This window comes from Nipponia nippon, unplaced genomic scaffold, assembly GCF_047370975.1.
Source record: "Nipponia nippon isolate SJK-2023a ecotype South Korea unplaced genomic scaffold, ASM4737097v1 scaffold_42, whole genome shotgun sequence".
In the NCBI taxonomy this organism is placed as follows: Eukaryota; Metazoa; Chordata; class Aves; order Pelecaniformes; family Threskiornithidae; genus Nipponia; species Nipponia nippon.
The window spans coordinates 92565-108503 of record NW_028262361.1 but is presented as its reverse complement, the minus strand read 5'-3'; the positions used below and the strand labels follow the sequence as shown (position 1 = coordinate 108503).

The 15939-nt window shown below is 72.2% G+C and overlaps 5 protein-coding genes across 6 annotated transcripts; 2 read left to right on the top strand and 3 right to left on the bottom strand.

Annotated features, from left to right (window-relative positions):
* Positions 1–107: 107 nt before the first annotated feature.
* On the bottom strand, positions 108–1903 carry SYCE2 (synaptonemal complex central element protein 2). The gene is made up of 3 exons (XM_087778098.1): positions 1657–1903; positions 1224–1429; positions 108–534 (listed from the first exon to the last, which is right to left on the bottom strand). Exons 1-3 carry the CDS (start codon positions 1766–1768, stop codon positions 340–342), a joined length of 513 nt encoding a protein of 170 aa, XP_087634224.1. The 5' UTR covers positions 1769–1903; the 3' UTR covers positions 108–339.
* Positions 1904–2174: 271 nt separating this feature from the next.
* Positions 2175–9388, top strand: CALR (calreticulin). 2 transcript variants are annotated; one of them, XM_087778094.1, is made up of 10 exons: positions 2175–2193; positions 6291–6450; positions 7522–7623; positions 7712–7915; positions 7987–8081; positions 8158–8367; positions 8439–8552; positions 8626–8769; positions 8851–8943; positions 9019–9387. In XM_087778094.1, exons 1-10 carry the CDS (start codon positions 2179–2181, stop codon positions 9205–9207), a joined length of 1326 nt encoding a protein of 441 aa, XP_087634220.1. In that variant the 5' UTR covers positions 2175–2178; the 3' UTR covers positions 9208–9387. The 2 variants fall into 2 exon arrangements, with proteins under 2 accessions (XP_087634220.1, XP_087634219.1); XM_087778093.1 differs by lacking the exon at positions 2175–2193 and having other exon boundaries at positions 6201–6450; positions 9019–9388.
* FARSA (phenylalanyl-tRNA synthetase subunit alpha) lies at positions 2441–5426 on the bottom strand. Its single transcript, XM_087778090.1, has 13 exons — positions 5246–5426; positions 5014–5151; positions 4839–4937; positions 4608–4726; positions 4440–4532; positions 4193–4321; positions 4003–4118; positions 3842–3926; positions 3657–3756; positions 3405–3573; positions 3250–3327; positions 2676–2790; positions 2441–2597 (listed from the first exon to the last, which is right to left on the bottom strand). Exons 1-13 carry the CDS (start codon positions 5399–5401, stop codon positions 2492–2494), a joined length of 1503 nt encoding a protein of 500 aa, XP_087634216.1. The 5' UTR covers positions 5402–5426; the 3' UTR covers positions 2441–2491.
* A 294-nt stretch (positions 9389–9682) lies between the features above and the next one.
* On the top strand, positions 9683–13731 carry RAD23A (RAD23 nucleotide excision repair protein A). The gene is made up of 9 exons (XM_087778095.1): positions 9683–9851; positions 10493–10654; positions 10732–10910; positions 11204–11259; positions 11685–11812; positions 11886–11961; positions 12323–12453; positions 12527–12682; positions 13210–13731. Exons 1-9 carry the CDS (start codon positions 9780–9782, stop codon positions 13321–13323), a joined length of 1074 nt encoding a protein of 357 aa, XP_087634221.1. The 5' UTR covers positions 9683–9779; the 3' UTR covers positions 13324–13731.
* On the bottom strand, positions 13702–15340 carry GADD45GIP1 (GADD45G interacting protein 1). The gene is made up of 2 exons (XM_087778097.1): positions 14978–15340; positions 13702–14129 (listed from the first exon to the last, which is right to left on the bottom strand). The coding sequence occupies exons 1-2, from the start codon at positions 15307–15309 to the stop codon at positions 13775–13777; spliced, it is 687 nt and encodes a 228-aa protein (XP_087634223.1). The 5' UTR covers positions 15310–15340; the 3' UTR covers positions 13702–13774.
* Positions 15341–15939: the final 599 nt, after the last annotated feature.

Genomic DNA, 15939 nt, shown 5'->3' with positions numbered 1-15939 from the left:
AGCCGCCGGGCCACAGCTCTGCCGCCGGGAGGGGGACCTGCTTCAGCACGTGCTGTGCACGGGGAGATTTGCCACGGCAAGCGGCTGGAGCGAGCGGGCAGCGGAGCCCTGGCAGCCCCCCTGGATTAAGCCTTTGGGGTTTTTTTGCGCTTTTTATTCGTGCTAAACCTAAACACCAACAGCAACGGAAAAGCCCTTTTGGGCCAAAATCCCCCTTTCCCACTCGCAGCTGCCCTGGCACAGCAGCAGTGGGTGACGCACACCCCACTCGAAGGGCAGGCAGGCTGCTGGGGGGGCCCCTGCGGATTTGGGGGGGCCGCTGCGGATTTGGGGCCTCACTCAGGCCTCGGGCTGCAGGCAGAGGTCACGGTACGCTGCCTCCACGGTGCGGCAGACCTGCTGGAGCTCGGCCTCGGCCTCACCCACGCGCTCCATCACCTCCGCCAGCTCCTGCAGCCGCTCCTGGATCAGCTCGTTGTGGAGGCCATAGAGATGGAAGAGCCGCTCCTCCAGCTGCTCCGCCAGGCCTGAAACCTGCCGTGCCAGAGCGGAAAGGGGGGGAAACGGCTCTTGCCAGCGTGCGGGGGTGGGCAGCGCCACTGGCACGGCCAGCGCCCGGCTGCTGTCCCCAGAGGGGGGGGCAGCTGCGGCTGCCGGGGCTGGCACAGCCCCCGGTCTGGCTTGGCTGCTGTCACCGCCAGCTGCGCCCACGGTAGCCGGAGTGCCGGCCGCGGTAGCCACCGTGTGCCGGGTCACTGCGGGCCGCAGCTGCCGAGGCCGAGCTGCCATCTGCGCATGGGCCTGCGGGAGCCCCCCCTCCTGCCCTGCCGGCACAGCCCCCCCGGCTGCAGGGACGCCAGCGGGAGCAAAGTCTGGTGCGGCGCGCAGCCGAGCGAGGACAGCCAGCGGCTGCACGGGGACGGGGGAGCCGTTGGCGTCCCCTCTGCTCCTCAGCGCAGGGCCAGAGACAGCTGCAGCCACCCCCGAAGGGCTGGGGGTGCTCCCTCCGCCGTGGCAGCGAGCGTCGGTGCATACGGCGCACCACGCTCCCTCCCCGTGGCACCTCGTCTCACCGCCCCCCGGCCTGCCGCTAATTCGGGTGGAATAACGCGATTAAACGCGTCAAGTGGCCCGCTCGGCAGCGAGGGGCTGGCGCGGGCTGGGGTCTCCTTGCCCGCTGCTCCCCCCGTGCTGGCAGCCCCCTGCCGCTCCCCGGCCCCCACCTTGAGCAGCAGGCTCTCCCTGAAGCCGCTCATCACGGTGTGGTCCTCCTTGCGGCTGTCGTTCACCCTGTCGATCAGCTGCTGTGCGCGCTGCTGCAGGCTCCCGACGCTGGCATCCAGCGACGCGAAATACCGGGAGGCCTGGCCGTCCAGTGCCGCCTCCGCGCCGGGCCGGGGGGCCACGGGCAGCGCCTCCGTCCTCGGCCGAAACACAGGACCCGCGTGTCAGGGGCAGGCGCCCCGCAGGGACGGGGCCGCGCTCTGCCCCGGCCGGTTGCATTAATTGGGAAACGTTGGAAACTCTGCTAACGAATGTGGTGGCCCGTGGGCAAGGGGACGTGCGTGTCACACAGGGCTGTCACTCCCTGTACGCTCTTTTTTCCTCAATTTACGCCAAAATTGTGAGGCAACAGAGGGTGGAACACGCGTTACCTGTCGGGGTCTTCACCGGGGGGCTCGTCCCTGCCCAGGCCTGCTAGGAAGGGGCTGTCGCCCGCTGCTGCCTCCGGCTCCGGCTCGGGGCCCTCGCGCTCCTTTCGCGACATGCCCAGCCTGGGGTGCAGGCGGCCGTCAGGGGCCAGGGCACGGCCAGGCTCGGCAGGGGCCGCGGCGGGGGAAGGACCGGGCTGGCTCCGGTGCTGCTGCTCAGGGCCTACGGTGTGCTGCGACACCCCCAGCCCCAGGAGGGTCCAGCCACCGGGACCGGGGCCAGGCAGGGGAGCGGGGCGCGGCGCTGGCCGGAGCCCGGCGCGGGGGAAGCGGAACCCGGGAGCCGCGGCCGCCCCTCGCCACGCTGAGGGGAGCGCGGTGGGCGGGGCCTCGGCGGGCGACGGGCACCTGCGCCGGCCAATCGGCGCCCGCCTGGGCGGCGGGGCGGCAAATGAAAGGCGGCGCGGGAAAAGGCGGGAAGGGCCGGGGCGGGCGCTAAGGAGACGCAGCCGCAGCCGCAGCCGCGATGGCGCCGGTACCGGTACGGGGCGCGCCGGGGGGACGCGGAAGCCGGTTGAGGGGCGGGGAGGCGCCCCGCTGCGGGGCCGCCGGGCTGAGGCACCCCGGGGGGCGGCGGGGAGCCGCGGTCGGGGCCGGGCGGTCTGTGGGTGCGGCCGCCCCCGAGCCGTGTGAGGCCATGGGGCCTCCCGGCGCCCTGCGCACCATAAACCCTCCCCGAGCGCCGCCCACGCGTGGTTCCCTGGCTCCGGCGCAGACACGGGCACCCGGCGCGGCAAAGGGGCTTTATTGGCGGGCACCCCTCCCCGGGAGGACGGGGCCTAGGCGTCCAGGCGGCAGAGGGGGCTGTCGTAGACCATCTGCAGGTTGACTCGGTGCCCCACCAGCTCGCGGATGTTGTTGATGCCGTACTTGATCATGGTGGGGCTGGCGCAAGGGAGGTGGGGGGTCAGCGGGGACGGGGACGGCCCCCTCCCCGCGGCTCCCAGCCGCCCCCCGACTCACCGCTCCAGCGAGAGCCCCCAGGCGATGACGGAGATGTTCTCGGGCAGCCCCATGGGCAGCAGCAGCTCGGGGCGGAAGATCCCCGAGTTCCCCACCTCCACCCACTTCTTCAGCCCTGGGGGGTGAAGTGGGGGCCCCCGCCCCGCAGGGGGTGAGGTGGGGTCCCCAACCATGGGGCACCCCAGAGACCCCCTACATCAGAGAGAGTGAGACCAGGCCACCCCATATTGGAACCCCAGAGCCTCACTGCCCCATAGAGGCACCCCAAAGCCTCCCCCCCAGGGGAGAGAGCGAGGCTAGGCTGACCCCCACGCCACAGGACCACCCCAGAGCCCCCCACCCTGTAGGAGCGCCCCACCCCATAGCAGACAGAATGAGGCTAAGCTGGTTGCCACCCCAAAAAGTCACCCCATTTCCCTCCCACGCTCTGTGGGGGCACATGGAGACTGTGGGGTCCCCCCCACGTTCAGTGGGTGCACGCAGACCCTGGGGCTCCTTGGGGGCCCATGCAGACCCCCAGGACCCCCCTGCTTCATGGGGGGGGCCCACACAGACCCCCCGGGGCCCCCCTCACCCTCGTGGTAGCTGAACACCTCCATGCTGGGCTCCGTGTAGGGGTTATAGGCTGGTTTGAAGCGCAGCTGGGTGATGCCTGAGGACAGAGGAGGGTGAGGGGGGCCCTGGGGAGTCCCCGGCCCCACCGCATGCCCACCCCGGTGCCCCCCGTACCCAGCTTGGTGAAGAACTGCCGGAGGGTGCCCATGAGGTGACCGAGGGTGAGGCCGCGGTCGGCTACCACCCCCTCCACCTGGTGGAACTCGGCCAGGTGGGTGGCATCCAGGCTCTCGTTGCGGAAAACCCGGTCGATGGAGAAGTACTTCACCGGGGAGAACTTCTCCTGGGGGGTGGCAAAGGAGGGGCGAGGTCAGGCAGAGCCCCCCCCAAGCCCGCTCCCCATGTCTCCCCCCAAGCCTGTCCCACCTGGCGGGCCAGCTGGTAGAGCATGCGGGCGCTGGCGGAGGTGGTGTGGGTGCGCAGCAGGTTCCTCCGCGCCTCCTCCAGCCGCCACTCGTACTTGTACCTGGGGGAGGGGGGTGGTTCAGCGCAGGGTGGGGGGCACATGGCCCCCCAACCCGCCCCCGCCCACCCCGGGGTCCCGCCCTCACCCCTGCGAGCCGTAGCCTCCCTGCGAGTGGACCTTCTTCACCTTGGCCGTGTAGCCGGCGGGCAGCTCGGGGGCCTCGGCGGGGTCTGGGGGGGCACAGACAGGGAGGCGGGGGTCAGCAGGGTCTGGGGGGGCTCCTGTGTCCCCGCCCCCCGCACCCACCCTGTAGGAAGAAGGTGTCGTGCTGGTCACGGGCCGGGTGCTGCTGCGGCTGGAAGAGGGCGTCGAAGTTCCAGAAGGAGCTCTCCACAAAGTTGTCGGTGGGCATCTCTGTGAACCTGGGGGGCCACCGCGTCAGGGGGGGCAGCCCCCCCCAGCCAAGGCCCCCCCCCCCCCCGCGCCCCCCACTCACCCCATCTCCAGGAAGATCTGGCGGAGCTGGGAGCGCACCTTCAGCAGTGGGTGGAGGTGGCCGCAGGCGGGCGGCAGCCCCAGCGCCAAGAAGTTGTAGGGCTTGAAGGGGAGCTGCCGCCAGGAGCCCCTGCGGGTGGGGTCAGGGGTCACAGCAGGGGTTGTGGGGGACACGGCAAGGTCGCGGCAGGGTCAGGGGGCACGGCAGGGTCAGGGTGTCACGGCGGGGCTGAGCCCCGCCAACTCACGTGGCGATCATCTCCGGCGTCAGCTCCGTCTCCGGCCGTGCCACCGCAGTGCTGAAGGCGCTGCCCTTGCGGATCCAGTAGGACTTAAGGGTGCTGTGGGGGGCGAGGGGGGGTCAGGGTGCGCCCCCAAACCCGCCCCCCCCCCCGCCGGCCCCCCGCCCTGCTCACACTTCCAGCAGCAGCTTCCTCCTCTTCAGCTCGGTGCGTTCGCGCTCGGGCAGGCTCTCGGCCTCCCCCCGCTGCACCCGCTGCAGGCTCTGCTGCACCGCGTCCTGCACCTCCGCCACCTGCGGGCACGGCGGGCTGGGGACGGGCCGAGGACGGGGGCAGCCCCGGCCCCCACGGGGACCCCGGGGGATCCCCGTCTCTCCCCCTCGGGACACTGCGGGGGACACTCACGGCGCGGAGGACGCGGGGGCCGCCGGGTGCCCCCTTCTCCAGGCGCAGCCACTTGTTGGCCATGGCCTTGCTGAAGCCCACCGAGCCGCCGGGCAGCTTCTGCGGGGACGGGGCGGCCGTCAGGGACCCGGCGGCCGCCCCCCGCCGCCCCCCGCCCCCGGTCCCCGCCGCTCACCATGGCCTCGCCCTGGGGCAGCCCCTCCGCCGGGAGGCTGCGGAAGAGCCGCACCTCGGGGCTGCCGTCCCGCAGCACCTCCGCGCCCTCGGGGCTCAGCTCCCACCGCGTGGCCGCCCGCGCCTCCGCCTCGATCACCTGCGGGGACGCCAGCGGGTCGGCACGGGGGGCCCGGCACCGGCACCGGGGGGCCTGGCACGGCCGCCCTCTCTCCCCGCGCCGGCGCTCCCACCTCCCCCAGCGCCTGCAGGCTCTTGACGGCGCCCACGAGCGTCTGGTGGTCGAGGCCGAGCGCGGCGGCCGCCTCCAGGCTGCAGAGGCCCCCGCCGGGCCCCGCCGCCGCCCGCTCCAGCCGCCGCAGCAGCAGCTCGGCCACGCTCGGCGCCATCGCGCCCGCCGGAAGCGCTCCCGGGGCCGCCGGAAGCGGCGGGGCGGGGCGCGGCGGGCGCCATCTTGAGCGTGGCGGGGGCGCCATCTTGAGCGCGGCGGGACGCCGGGGGCGGCCGCTGCGGGAGGACCGTGACGTCGTGAGGCGGCACAGTGACGTCATGAGGCGCCGGGCGACTTTACCCCCGGGCCCGTCACCATAGGAACAACGACCCCGGCCCCGGTTTGCCGCCCTGTCGCCGCATTGACGCCGACCCCAGGCGCCTCGTCGCCATGACGACAGCCCCTGCTGGGGGGAGGCGCCAGCGCCTCGTTAGCGCAGCCCCCCGGCCTTGCACCTTCCTGGGTTTCGCGTGTGCTATGACATCACTGGGTCGCATTACATCATCATTGCATCACAGCTCCATATTAGGCCCTAAATCCCTGAGACAACAGGGCAGACCCCCCCGTCCCGTGTGTTGTGCCGCGTCCCGTCCCCCCCAACGCGTTCCCGTGTCGCGCCAGGGCCCGATCCTTTTCCCGGTGCCATTATGGGATGGCGAGCGCCGCCCCCCACGTGGTCCGCAGGAGGCCTGGCCCTTTAAGAGCGCCCGGCCCCACGTGACTGCGGTGACGCTCCCCGCGGAGCCAGGACAGGGGCGCGCGGGAGGGGGGGGGGGGGGGCGTCTCCCTCCGAACGCGTGGTCGCTCCTCATTGGCCGTCGTGCTCAGCCAATGGGAAGCGGCCATCTGGGACGCCAACGTTCGGGGGCGCCGTCGCCACCGGCCAGCGGGCGGCCGGCCAATGGGAGCGGGCCCTGCGCGGGCGCGGGCCAATGGGCCGGAGCCGGGGGCGGGCCGAGGGGCGGTGGGCATATAAAAACGGCCGCCGCTACCGCCCCCCTCCGCAGTGCCGGGCGCCGCCGGGCCAGGAGGGAGGGAGTGACCGGGCCGCGTCGCGTGGGACCGCCACCATGAGCCGCCTCAGCCTCACCGTCATCCTCGGCGCCCTCCTGGCGCTGGCGGCGGCCGGGCCCACCCAGTTCTTCCGGGAGGAGTTCGGGGACGGAGGTGAGGGGGGGGGCTGGGGCGGGGGTCCCCGGGGGCGGGGGGGGAGGGCTGAGGTGAGGGCGGGGCCTGTGGGGAGCCGTGGGGTCCTCTGAGGTGAAGGGGACCTGGGGAGGGGGAGGGTCACTGAGATGGAGGAAGGCTGTAGGGACTTGGGGGGCACCTGAGGTATAGGGGGTCGAGGGGGCAGTCCCCCGAGGTGAGGGAGGTGGCTGTGGGGACCCCTGGTGTTCCCTGAGGTGAGGGAGGGTACGGGAGAGCCTGGAGGCCTCCCCTGATCTGGAGGTCAGGGGCTGTGGTGGGGGAGGGCCTGGTTTTGGGAGTGGATGGGGGGGATACAGGAAGGATGGGGTGGGGGGTGAGAGGTCACACCTGTGCTGTGGAGGACGAGGGTCACATGGGGGGTGAAGGATCAGAGCTGAGGAGGGTAAGGGTCACTGGAGGGATGGGGGGGGCTAGGCCTCTGGGTCAGTCCTCGGGTAGAGCTGGGGGAGATAAGGGGGCTGGGAGATCTAGGAGAGGGGTAGGGCTCAGGAGAAAGATGGAGGGGGGCTCAGGGCCCAGTTGGATGGGTGGTCCTGGGGAAAACTTTGTGTAGGTGGTCTGCCCTGGGCTGGGGAGCGGGGCCCTGAGAGGCTACAGGGGGCTGAGAGGTCTCCCCCCAGCCTGGGGGGCTGGAGAGGCAGTGGATGGGGGCTGTCAAGAGCGGGGACCCCCCAGGGGGTTTCTCACTGGGGGGCTGGGGTGTTCCCTATGGGGGGAGGCTGGACAGGAGGTGGCTTGTGGTGGGGGTTTGTCCTTCCCCAGGACCCCAAATCCTCCTGCAGCCCCACAGCAAGAGGCACCCCCAGACCCGAGCTTTCTCTGGGGCTCCCAGCACTGGGGGGGGGGAGGAGCAATGCGGGGGGTGGGGTCCCAGCTCTGTCTGTGGGTGCAGGCAGGCAGCTCTCCTCGATGGGCTCCTCTGGAGCATGACAGGCCTGAGGAGCTGCCCCGGCTCTGCACTGGGGGGGCAGAATCGCCTCCCCAGCCATAGGGAGGGGACTCTGGGTCCTGAGCGCTCCCTTCCCGCAGATGCCTGGACCCGCCGGTGGGTGGAATCGAAGCACAAGCCTGACTACGGCCGGTTCGTCCTCACTGCTGGGAAGTTTTACGGCGATGCCGAGAAGGACAAAGGTGAGGGGAGCCCTGCAGCTGGGCCATGCCGGGTGGGGACCCCCCGGGGCCAGGAGTCCCCCCACTCCAACGTGCCCACGTCCCGCAGGGATCCAGACGAGCCAGGATGCCCGGTTCTACGCCATCTCCTCGCGCTTCGAGCCCTTCAGCAACCGGGACAAGACGCTGGTGGTGCAGTTCACGGTGAAGCACGAGCAGAACATCGACTGCGGCGGCGGCTACGTCAAGCTCTTCCCGGCCAGCCTGAGCCAGGAGGACATGCACGGCGACTCCGAGTACAACATCATGTTCGGTGGGTCCCCGGCCCCCCGCGGCCCCCGGTGGCACCGTGCGGGGCCCCCCCTCACCCTCGTTCCCCCCCAGGCCCTGACATCTGTGGCCCCGGCACCAAGAAGGTCCACGTCATCTTCAACTACAAGGGGAAGAACGTCCTGATCAACAAGGACATCCGCTGCAAGGTGGGTGGGGGGCGCGGGGGCCCAGTTCCACCACGCGGGGGGGTCCGCAGCCCTGCTGAGCCGCCCCTCCCCGCAGGACGACGAGTTCACCCACCTCTACACGCTGGTGGTCCGGCCCGACAACACCTACGAGGTGAAGATCGACAACGCGCGGGTGGAGTCGGGCAGCCTGGAGGAGGACTGGGACTTCCTGCCCCCCAGGAAGATCAAGGACCCTGAGGCGCGGAAGCCCGACGACTGGGACGAGCGGGCCAAGATCGACGACCCTGAGGACAGCAAGCCTGAGGTGGGGTGGGGGGCTGCGGGGGGCCGCGGGGGGGGCTGCGGCGGTGCCTTGACCCCGCCCGGCCCCCCCAGGACTGGGACAAGCCCGAGCACATCCCTGACCCCGACGCCAAGAAGCCGGAGGACTGGGACGAGGAGATGGACGGGGAGTGGGAGCCCCCCGTCATCCAGAACCCTGAGTACAAGGTGAGGTGGGGGCTCTGCCTCCGGGGCGGGGGCTGCCCCCCCTGCGCCCCCCTGACCCCCCGCGCCCCCCCAGGGCGAGTGGAGGCCCCGGCAGATCGACAACCCCGACTACAAGGGGAAGTGGGTGCACCCCGAGATCGACAACCCTGAGTACAGCCCCGACCCCCACCTCTACGCCTACGACAGCTTCGGTGTCATCGGCCTCGACCTCTGGCAGGTGCGTGGGGCGTCATCCCCGTGTCGTCCCCCGGGGCCCTGTCGCCCCCGTGTTGCCCCCTGACCCCTCCCCGTCCCGCAGGTGAAGTCTGGCACCATCTTTGACAACTTCCTCATCACCGACGACGAGAAGCTGGCGGAGGAGATCGGGAACGAGACCTGGGGGGCCACCAAGGTAGGGGAGGGGATGGGCCCGGGGCCCCCCCGCGGCGCCTCGGGACCCCCCGCTGACCCCCGCCCCGTCCCGCAGGAGGCGGAGAGGAAGATGAAGGAGCAGCAGGACGAGGAGCAGCGGAAGAAGCAGGAGGAGGAGGAGAAGCAGCAGAAGGAGGAGGAGGGGGACGAGGAGGGGGATGGGGACGAGGAGGAGGAGGAGGACGAGGAGGAGCCCGAGGCCGAGCCCGAGGAGGCGGAGGCGGCCCCGCGGGACGAGCTGTGAGGGGCGGCGCGGCCCGGCCGGCCCCGGGGCGGGACCGTTCGTCTCTGTGAGACCTGGACTCTTTTCTATGGGCACCGCCGCCCGCCCGCCGCGGGCCCGGGGAGCGGGGGGCCGGGCCGGGCCCCCCCCGGGGCGAGGACTCAGGAAGGGCGCCGGGCCCGGTACCGCGGGGGCGGGGGGGGGGGCGGGGGGAGGCCCCCCGGTACCGGCGGGGGGTGGGGCTCCGCGGGCGCACGTGGCTGTACGGGTGTCGCGAGCCGGTTTCTATTAAATTAACGCTCGTCCCGGCTGCCGCCTCCGCTCTGCTCCCTCTGCCCGCGCCATCTTCCCGGCGCCGCCGCCATTTTGTGCCGCCGCGCGCCTCACGTGACGGGGGCGCCGCGCCTTTCCCCGCGTCACGTGACGGAGCGCCGCCGCGGGGCGGGGCGCGTGTGGGCGGGGGAAGGCGGGAAGGGCCCGCGACGTGACGCAGTTCCGGCCGCGCGTCACGTGGCGGAAGCGGCGGGGCGCCTAAGATGGCGGCGGCGTGAGTTGCATGTTGTGGGGCCGCCGGGAGGAGCCGCCGCCGCGCCATGGCGGTGACCGTGACGCTGAAGACGCTGCAGCAGCAGACCTTCAAGATCCGCATGGAGCCGCATGAGACGGTGAGCGCGGCCCGGGCGGGCGCGGCAGGCAGCGGCCCCGCGGGGCGGGCGGGCGGGGCTGGGCCTCACCCCCCGCCGGCCTGGGGCGGCCCGGATCCCGCTCCCGCCCGCGGCGGCGGGATCCGGCTCCCCCCGGAGCGGGGCAGCCCGGGGCTTCTGTGCCCCCGCGGGGCCGCGGCGCGTCCCGGCCCGCTCCCCGGCTCAGGATGGAGCCGTGTAGCGGGATTCGCGGGAGGGGTTCGCCCCCCGCTCGTCCCGGCCGGGCGCGGTCCCCATCCTCTCCTGTCTCCACTAGGGAGTGCGGTCACGGGCGTCGTGCCCGCTGCGGCGCAGCTGGCGGGGGCGGTTCTTGTTGTGCAGCCCGGGGCTCCCCAGTGCCCCCCCGCGGGGCGGCCCCGGGTGCCCGGGTCCTCTGCACGCCAGGGCGGTTGAAGGGAGAATTAGTGGGGTGGGGCTGAACCCCCCGGGCTCGGAGCAGCCTCTCCTGCCACCGCCTGCCTCAGCCCAGAGGCCGTCGCTCTGCCGGCCCCAGGCAGGACGGTGGCTCCCCTGGCTCGGGGGGTCCTTGGTGGTTTTGGTGCGAATCCGTGTTTTTGGGGTGACGCCGTTTGGGGGCTGCCCCTGACCCCCTGCGCCCCCAGGTGCGGGCGCTGAAGGAGAAGATCGAGGCGGAGAAGGGCAGCGATGCCTTTCCCGTGGCCGGGCAGAAGCTCATCTACGCCGGGAAGATCCTGAGCGATGACGTCCCCATCCGCGAGTACCGTATCGATGAGAAGAATTTCGTGGTTGTCATGGTGACTAAGGTGGGACCCCCCAGGTCCCCCTCCCCAAAACGGGACCCCTCCAAACCCAGCTGCCCGCTCACGAGCCCCTCCCGCAGGCCAAGTCGGCACTGGGCACCGCAGCCCCCGAGGCCGGGGCTGGCAGCGCCTCGGAGCCTCCCGCGGCCCCAGGGCCCCCCCCGGCCGCTGACGCCGTCCCCCCGCCGCCGGCCGCCCCCAGCGAGGAGACGCCGTCCCACGACCTCCCTCCGCTCACCCTCTCGGAGCCCGCGGCGGGGTAAGGGGGGGCTGAGCCCCAGGGAGGGGGAATTGGGGGGCGGAGGGGGTGTAATTCTGTCAGACCCTGTGTCTGGGGGCCAGGAGAGGCTGAAGCAAAGCGTTTGGGGGGGCTGTGGGGGGATTAGGGACCAGCACAGAGGATATTTGGGGGGGGAGTAGCAGGAGAGTGGGGGCTGGGGCTGGGCCAGTATGGGGGGGGTTAGGTGGCCACAGGGGGCTTTTGGGGGGCCAGCTGTGCCCCGGAGCTCCCAGAAAGGCACCAGCTGCCAAATCTCTCTCTTGAATCCGCAGCTCTGTTCCCCCCCCAGGTAGTGCGGGGCGCTCAGCCGACGCCGCCTCCACTCTCGGTGGGTGCCGGGGGTGTGGGAAGGGGGATGGGGGGTCCCCAGGGGGAGGGGCACGAGGGGGGAGGGACGTGGGGGGACCCCTGCGGTGGGAGGGACGTGGGGGGACCCCTGCGGTGGGAGGGACTTGTGGTGCCTAGAGAAACGGTGGGGTGGGGGCTTCCCAGTGTGTGGCAGCCCCTGACACGGGGAGGGCTCCGGAACGGGGGGAGGCGTGGGGGGCTCCTGAGCGGGGATGGAGAAGAGGGGGAGGTGTGGAAGATGCTTTGGGGGTGCTCAGGTGAGGGAACGGAACGGATCAGCAGGGATCTTTGGAGTTGGGGTCCTCGTTACGGGGCAATGGAGGTAACCGGGAGGAGACGGGGGGGTCCTGGGGCAGGGGGGGGCCCAGGGGGGTCCCAGGGCCAGCGCTGACATGGGACCGGCAGTGACGGGCTCGGAGTACGAGACGATGCTGACGGAGATCATGTCGATGGGGTACGAGCGGGAGCGGGTGGTGGCCGCGCTGCGCGCCAGCTACAACAACCCCCACCGCGCCGTCGAGTACCTGCTGACGGTGAGCAGGGGCCCGGGGGGAGGGGGGGGCCGGGGGGGGCGCTCGGGGCCCCCCTGACCCCCGCTGCCCCCAGGGCATCCCCGGCAGCCCCGAGCCCGAGCGCCCGCCCGTGCAGGAGAGCCGCCCCCCGGAGCAGCCGGCGCCTGAAGGTCAGTGCGGTGGGGCTCCTGTGGGACACACCCACTGGGTGGGGCTAGGGCTGGCCACACCCCAGGAGGCCCCACCCACTCGGGGTGGGGCATGAGGCTCCTCCCCAATGTCTGGGGTCCTGGTCAGGGGTGTGGCCAAGCACTAGGGACCGCCCCCCGGGAGCACCACCTGGTTGTGTGCCATGGGGTGTGGCCTTTGCAGGCCCCGCCCCTTTGTGGGTGTTGCCTGGTTGGGAGGAGGGTGGTTCAGTGGGTGGGGCTGTGCCTGGTCCCACCCCCTGGGGCAGTGCTTGGGGAGGGTGGCTGGTCTGCTCAGACCCTACCCCTGGGCGTGGCCTGGTCTGACCCCACCCACCCGCAGGGGAGAACCCGCTGGAGTTCCTGCGGGAGCAGCCGCAGTTCCAGAACATGCGGCAGGTGATCCAGCAGAACCCGGCCCTGCTGCCCGCCCTGCTCCAGCAGCTGGGCCAGGAGAACCCCCAGCTGCTCCAGGTACCCGACCCCCCCCGGACCCCCGGGACCCCCCCGGGACCCCCTGACTCACCCCCTCCCCACCTTCCCCCAGCAAATCAGCCAGCACCAGGAGCAGTTCATCCAGATGCTGAATGAGCCGCTGGGGGAGCTGGGCGACCTCGAGGGGGAGATGGGCGCCATCGGGGACGAGTCCCCTCAGATGAACTACATCCAGGTGACGCCTCAGGAAAAAGAAGCCATAGAAAGGGTAAGGGCGACGCAGCGCCGTGGGGGCCATCGGCTCTCGGCCGTCGGCAGGGTGCGGCAGGAGCTCCTCGCTGTTAGTAGGGACCAGAGTTAATAGTGCGGGTGATCTGTGGGCACCAGTCGCTGCAGGTGACTTAGAGCCGTCGGTAGGAACCAGAATTTACAGCACTGAGGAAATTGGGGAAGTAGCTCCCTTGGAGCTCTTATTAAGGGCCAGAGTTGACGCTGGTGGCAGGCACAGTGTCCTTACGGGTGTTAAGAACGGCAGCGGTTGGGCTGTGGTCACTGGACTCCAGAGTGAACAGCAGCAGAAAGCAGCTGTTAGGGGGAACCGGAAAGGCAATAGCTGGTCTTTAGGCATCGTCAGGGACCACAGTTAGTGCTCCCAATTGGTAATGTGCACAGAGCTATTGTCTGGGGGCACGCAGTGAGAGCTACCGTTAGGGTCCAGGGTTAACAGTGGCGGTGGGAAGCTGTGCGTGCTCCGGGGTGTCAGTAGGGCCCAGAGTGAACAGTTCTCCCCTGCAGTTGAAGGCGCTGGGCTTCCCCGAGAGCCTGGTGATCCAGGCCTACTTCGCCTGCGAGAAGAACGAGAACCTGGCGGCCAACTTCCTGCTCAGCCAGAACTTCGACGACGACTGAGGGGCTGGGGCAGGCGCCCCCCACCCTCCCCCCGCCGCCGGGGGGGGGGCAGGGGGCCCACGTGGCTTCCTGGGGGGTCCCACCGGGGGGGGGGGGGGGGGGGGGAGGGGCACAGCTCTGCACGGCCCCCCCCGGGGCTGTGGGTGTGGCTCTTGCCTTTCGGGGAGGGGCGGAACTGGGACCCCCATTGGGCCCCAGCCCTGCCACGCCCCAAGGGAGCAGCAGCGATTGGTGGAGCCCCCGGAGCCCCCTCACACTGGGGGGGTGCTCCGCAAACCGCTTTCTCCTGTCGTCATTCCCCCCCCCCCGACCCCCCCTTCCCTCGTTCGGCCCGGGGGGGGGAGGGGGCAGCGTCGTGGGAAGAACCACAACTCGGGGGAAGAAATTAAATGCAGAATTTTAAACCCATTTTGGGGTCATGTGGGTGTGATTTGAGGAGGGGGCGGGGAGCTCAGGAGGAGACGGCCCCTGTGCTCGCGGGGGGGGCCCCCGGGGGGGGCCGGGAGGCGGCGGCAGCCTCGGCAGCGGCCATGGCACTACGGGCAGCCTCCTCCCGCTCCTGCCGCCGGCGGCGCTTCTCCTCTTGCCGCTGCCGCCGCTCCAGGTCCTGCAGCAGCGCCTGCGCCTTGGGGCTGCCGTGGGAGGGGGTCCCGGGGCGGGAGGCCCCCCCCAGCCCCGCCTCGGCCAGCAACCGTTGCCGCCGCGCCGCCTCCTGCCGCGCCCGCTCCCGCGCCCGCTCCCGCTCCTGCCGCCAGGCGCTCACCCGCGCCGGCATCGCCGCTAGGCTGCGGGCCACCAGCTGCTGCCTGGGGGACAGGAGGGACCCCGGGATGGGACACCCCCGTCCCGCCCCCATCCCCGCACTCCCCCTGGTCCCAGGTCTCCCAGTGCCTCCTGTGCCCCCAGTCCCAGCGCCCCCACTTCTCCCCAGTGTCTCCCCAGCCCTGATCCCATTTCTTCCAGTTTTCAGCAATTTTACCTGTGCCCCTCCCAGACCTGGTCCCAGTTCTCCCAGTGCCCCCGGTTCCCCCCAGTCCCAGTTCTCCCGGTGCCCTCCCACCCGACCCTGATCCCAGTTCCACCAGTGCCCCCCCAAGCCCGGTCCCAGTTCTCCTTGTACCCCCAGTTCCCCCCAGTGCCCCCCCAGACCTGATCCCAGTTCTCCCAGTGTCTCCCCAGCCCCGATCCCGGTTTTCCCACTGCCACCACTGTACCCCCAGTTCTCCCCAGTGCCCCCCCAGACCTGATCCCAGTTTTCACCAGTGCCCCCAGTTCCCCCCAGTCCCAGTTCCCCTGGTGCTTTCCCCCCTGACCCTGATCCCAGTTCCACCAGTGCCGCCCCAAACCCAGTCCCAGTTCTCCCTGTACCCCCAGTTCTCCCCAGTACCCGCCCCGACCTGATCCCAGTTCTCCCAGTGTCTCTCCAGCCCCGACCCCAGTTCTCCCAGTTCTCACCAGTGTCCCCAGTTCCCCTGGTGCTCCTCCTACCCCTGATCCCAGTTCCACCAGTGCCCCCCCAAACCCGGTCCCAGTTCCCCCCAGTGCCCGCCCCGACCTGATCCCAGTTCTCACCAGTACCCCCAGTTCCCCCGGTGCCCCCCCCGCCCCCGATCCCAGTTCCACCAGTGCCCCCAGTCCCGCCGCCCCGCCCCACCTCTCCTCACGTCGCCGCGCCTCCTCCCGCTCCCGCCGGTCGAGCGCCGCCTCCACCTCCCGCAGCGGCGGGTCCCATTCGCGCTCCTCCGCCTCCGCCGCCCGCAGCTGCTCGGCGTCCGGCCAGAGCCGCCAAACCGGCACCGCCGCCGCCTCCCCCAGCCGCCCGAAGCGCCGCGCCGCCGCCCGCAGGTCCGCGGGGTCCGCCGGGGCCGGGCCCGTCCTGCGCCGCAGCGGGGCCGCCCGGTAGGGCCGCGCCGGGGCCGCGATCGCCAGCGGGACCCGGGCCCGGCCCAGCGCCGCCGCCAGCGCTCGCCCCATGGGCGCCGCCATCTTGCGCGGGCGGCGGAAGTGGCACGCCGGAAGCGGCGGGAGCGAGGGCGGAAGCGGCTGAAGGCGCGGGCGGAAGCCGTGCCGGGAGGTGACGGGCGGGGGGCGGTGCGGGGGAGGAGCCGGGGGCGGGGGGCGGTGCCCGGGGCGGGGGGACCCCGGCGGGCGCGGGGGGCGCCGGGGTGGGGGGGCTCGTAACGGGGGGGACCCCGGGGGTTGGGGACCCCTCTGGTGTTGGGGGGCTCCGCCTTGGGGGGGGGCGGCGAGGACCCCGAAACGGCGCTGGGAGCGGGGCGGGGGGGGGCGCTCCCCTCCGCGATGCTCCGAAACCGCCGCCCCTCCCCCGTGGGGGGGGGGGGTTGGGCTCGGAGCGGGCTCCCCTCCCCCCGCCCCCCCCCCCGCAGCCGCAGCCAAGCCCCGGGGCGCGCTGCCAAGGGCTCGGCGCCGTTAACCCCTCCCTGCCCGCGGCTGGGCCCCCCCGGCCCCCCCCCCGCGCCCGGGGGCGACCCCCCGGCGCCCGGGTACCCCCTGGGGGGGGGGGGGGGGGGGCCTGCGGCCGGGTGACGGGAAAAGGGGGTGGGGGGAGCCCGGGCGCCTGGGGCCGCTCCCCACGGTGGCCCCACGGGGGGGCCG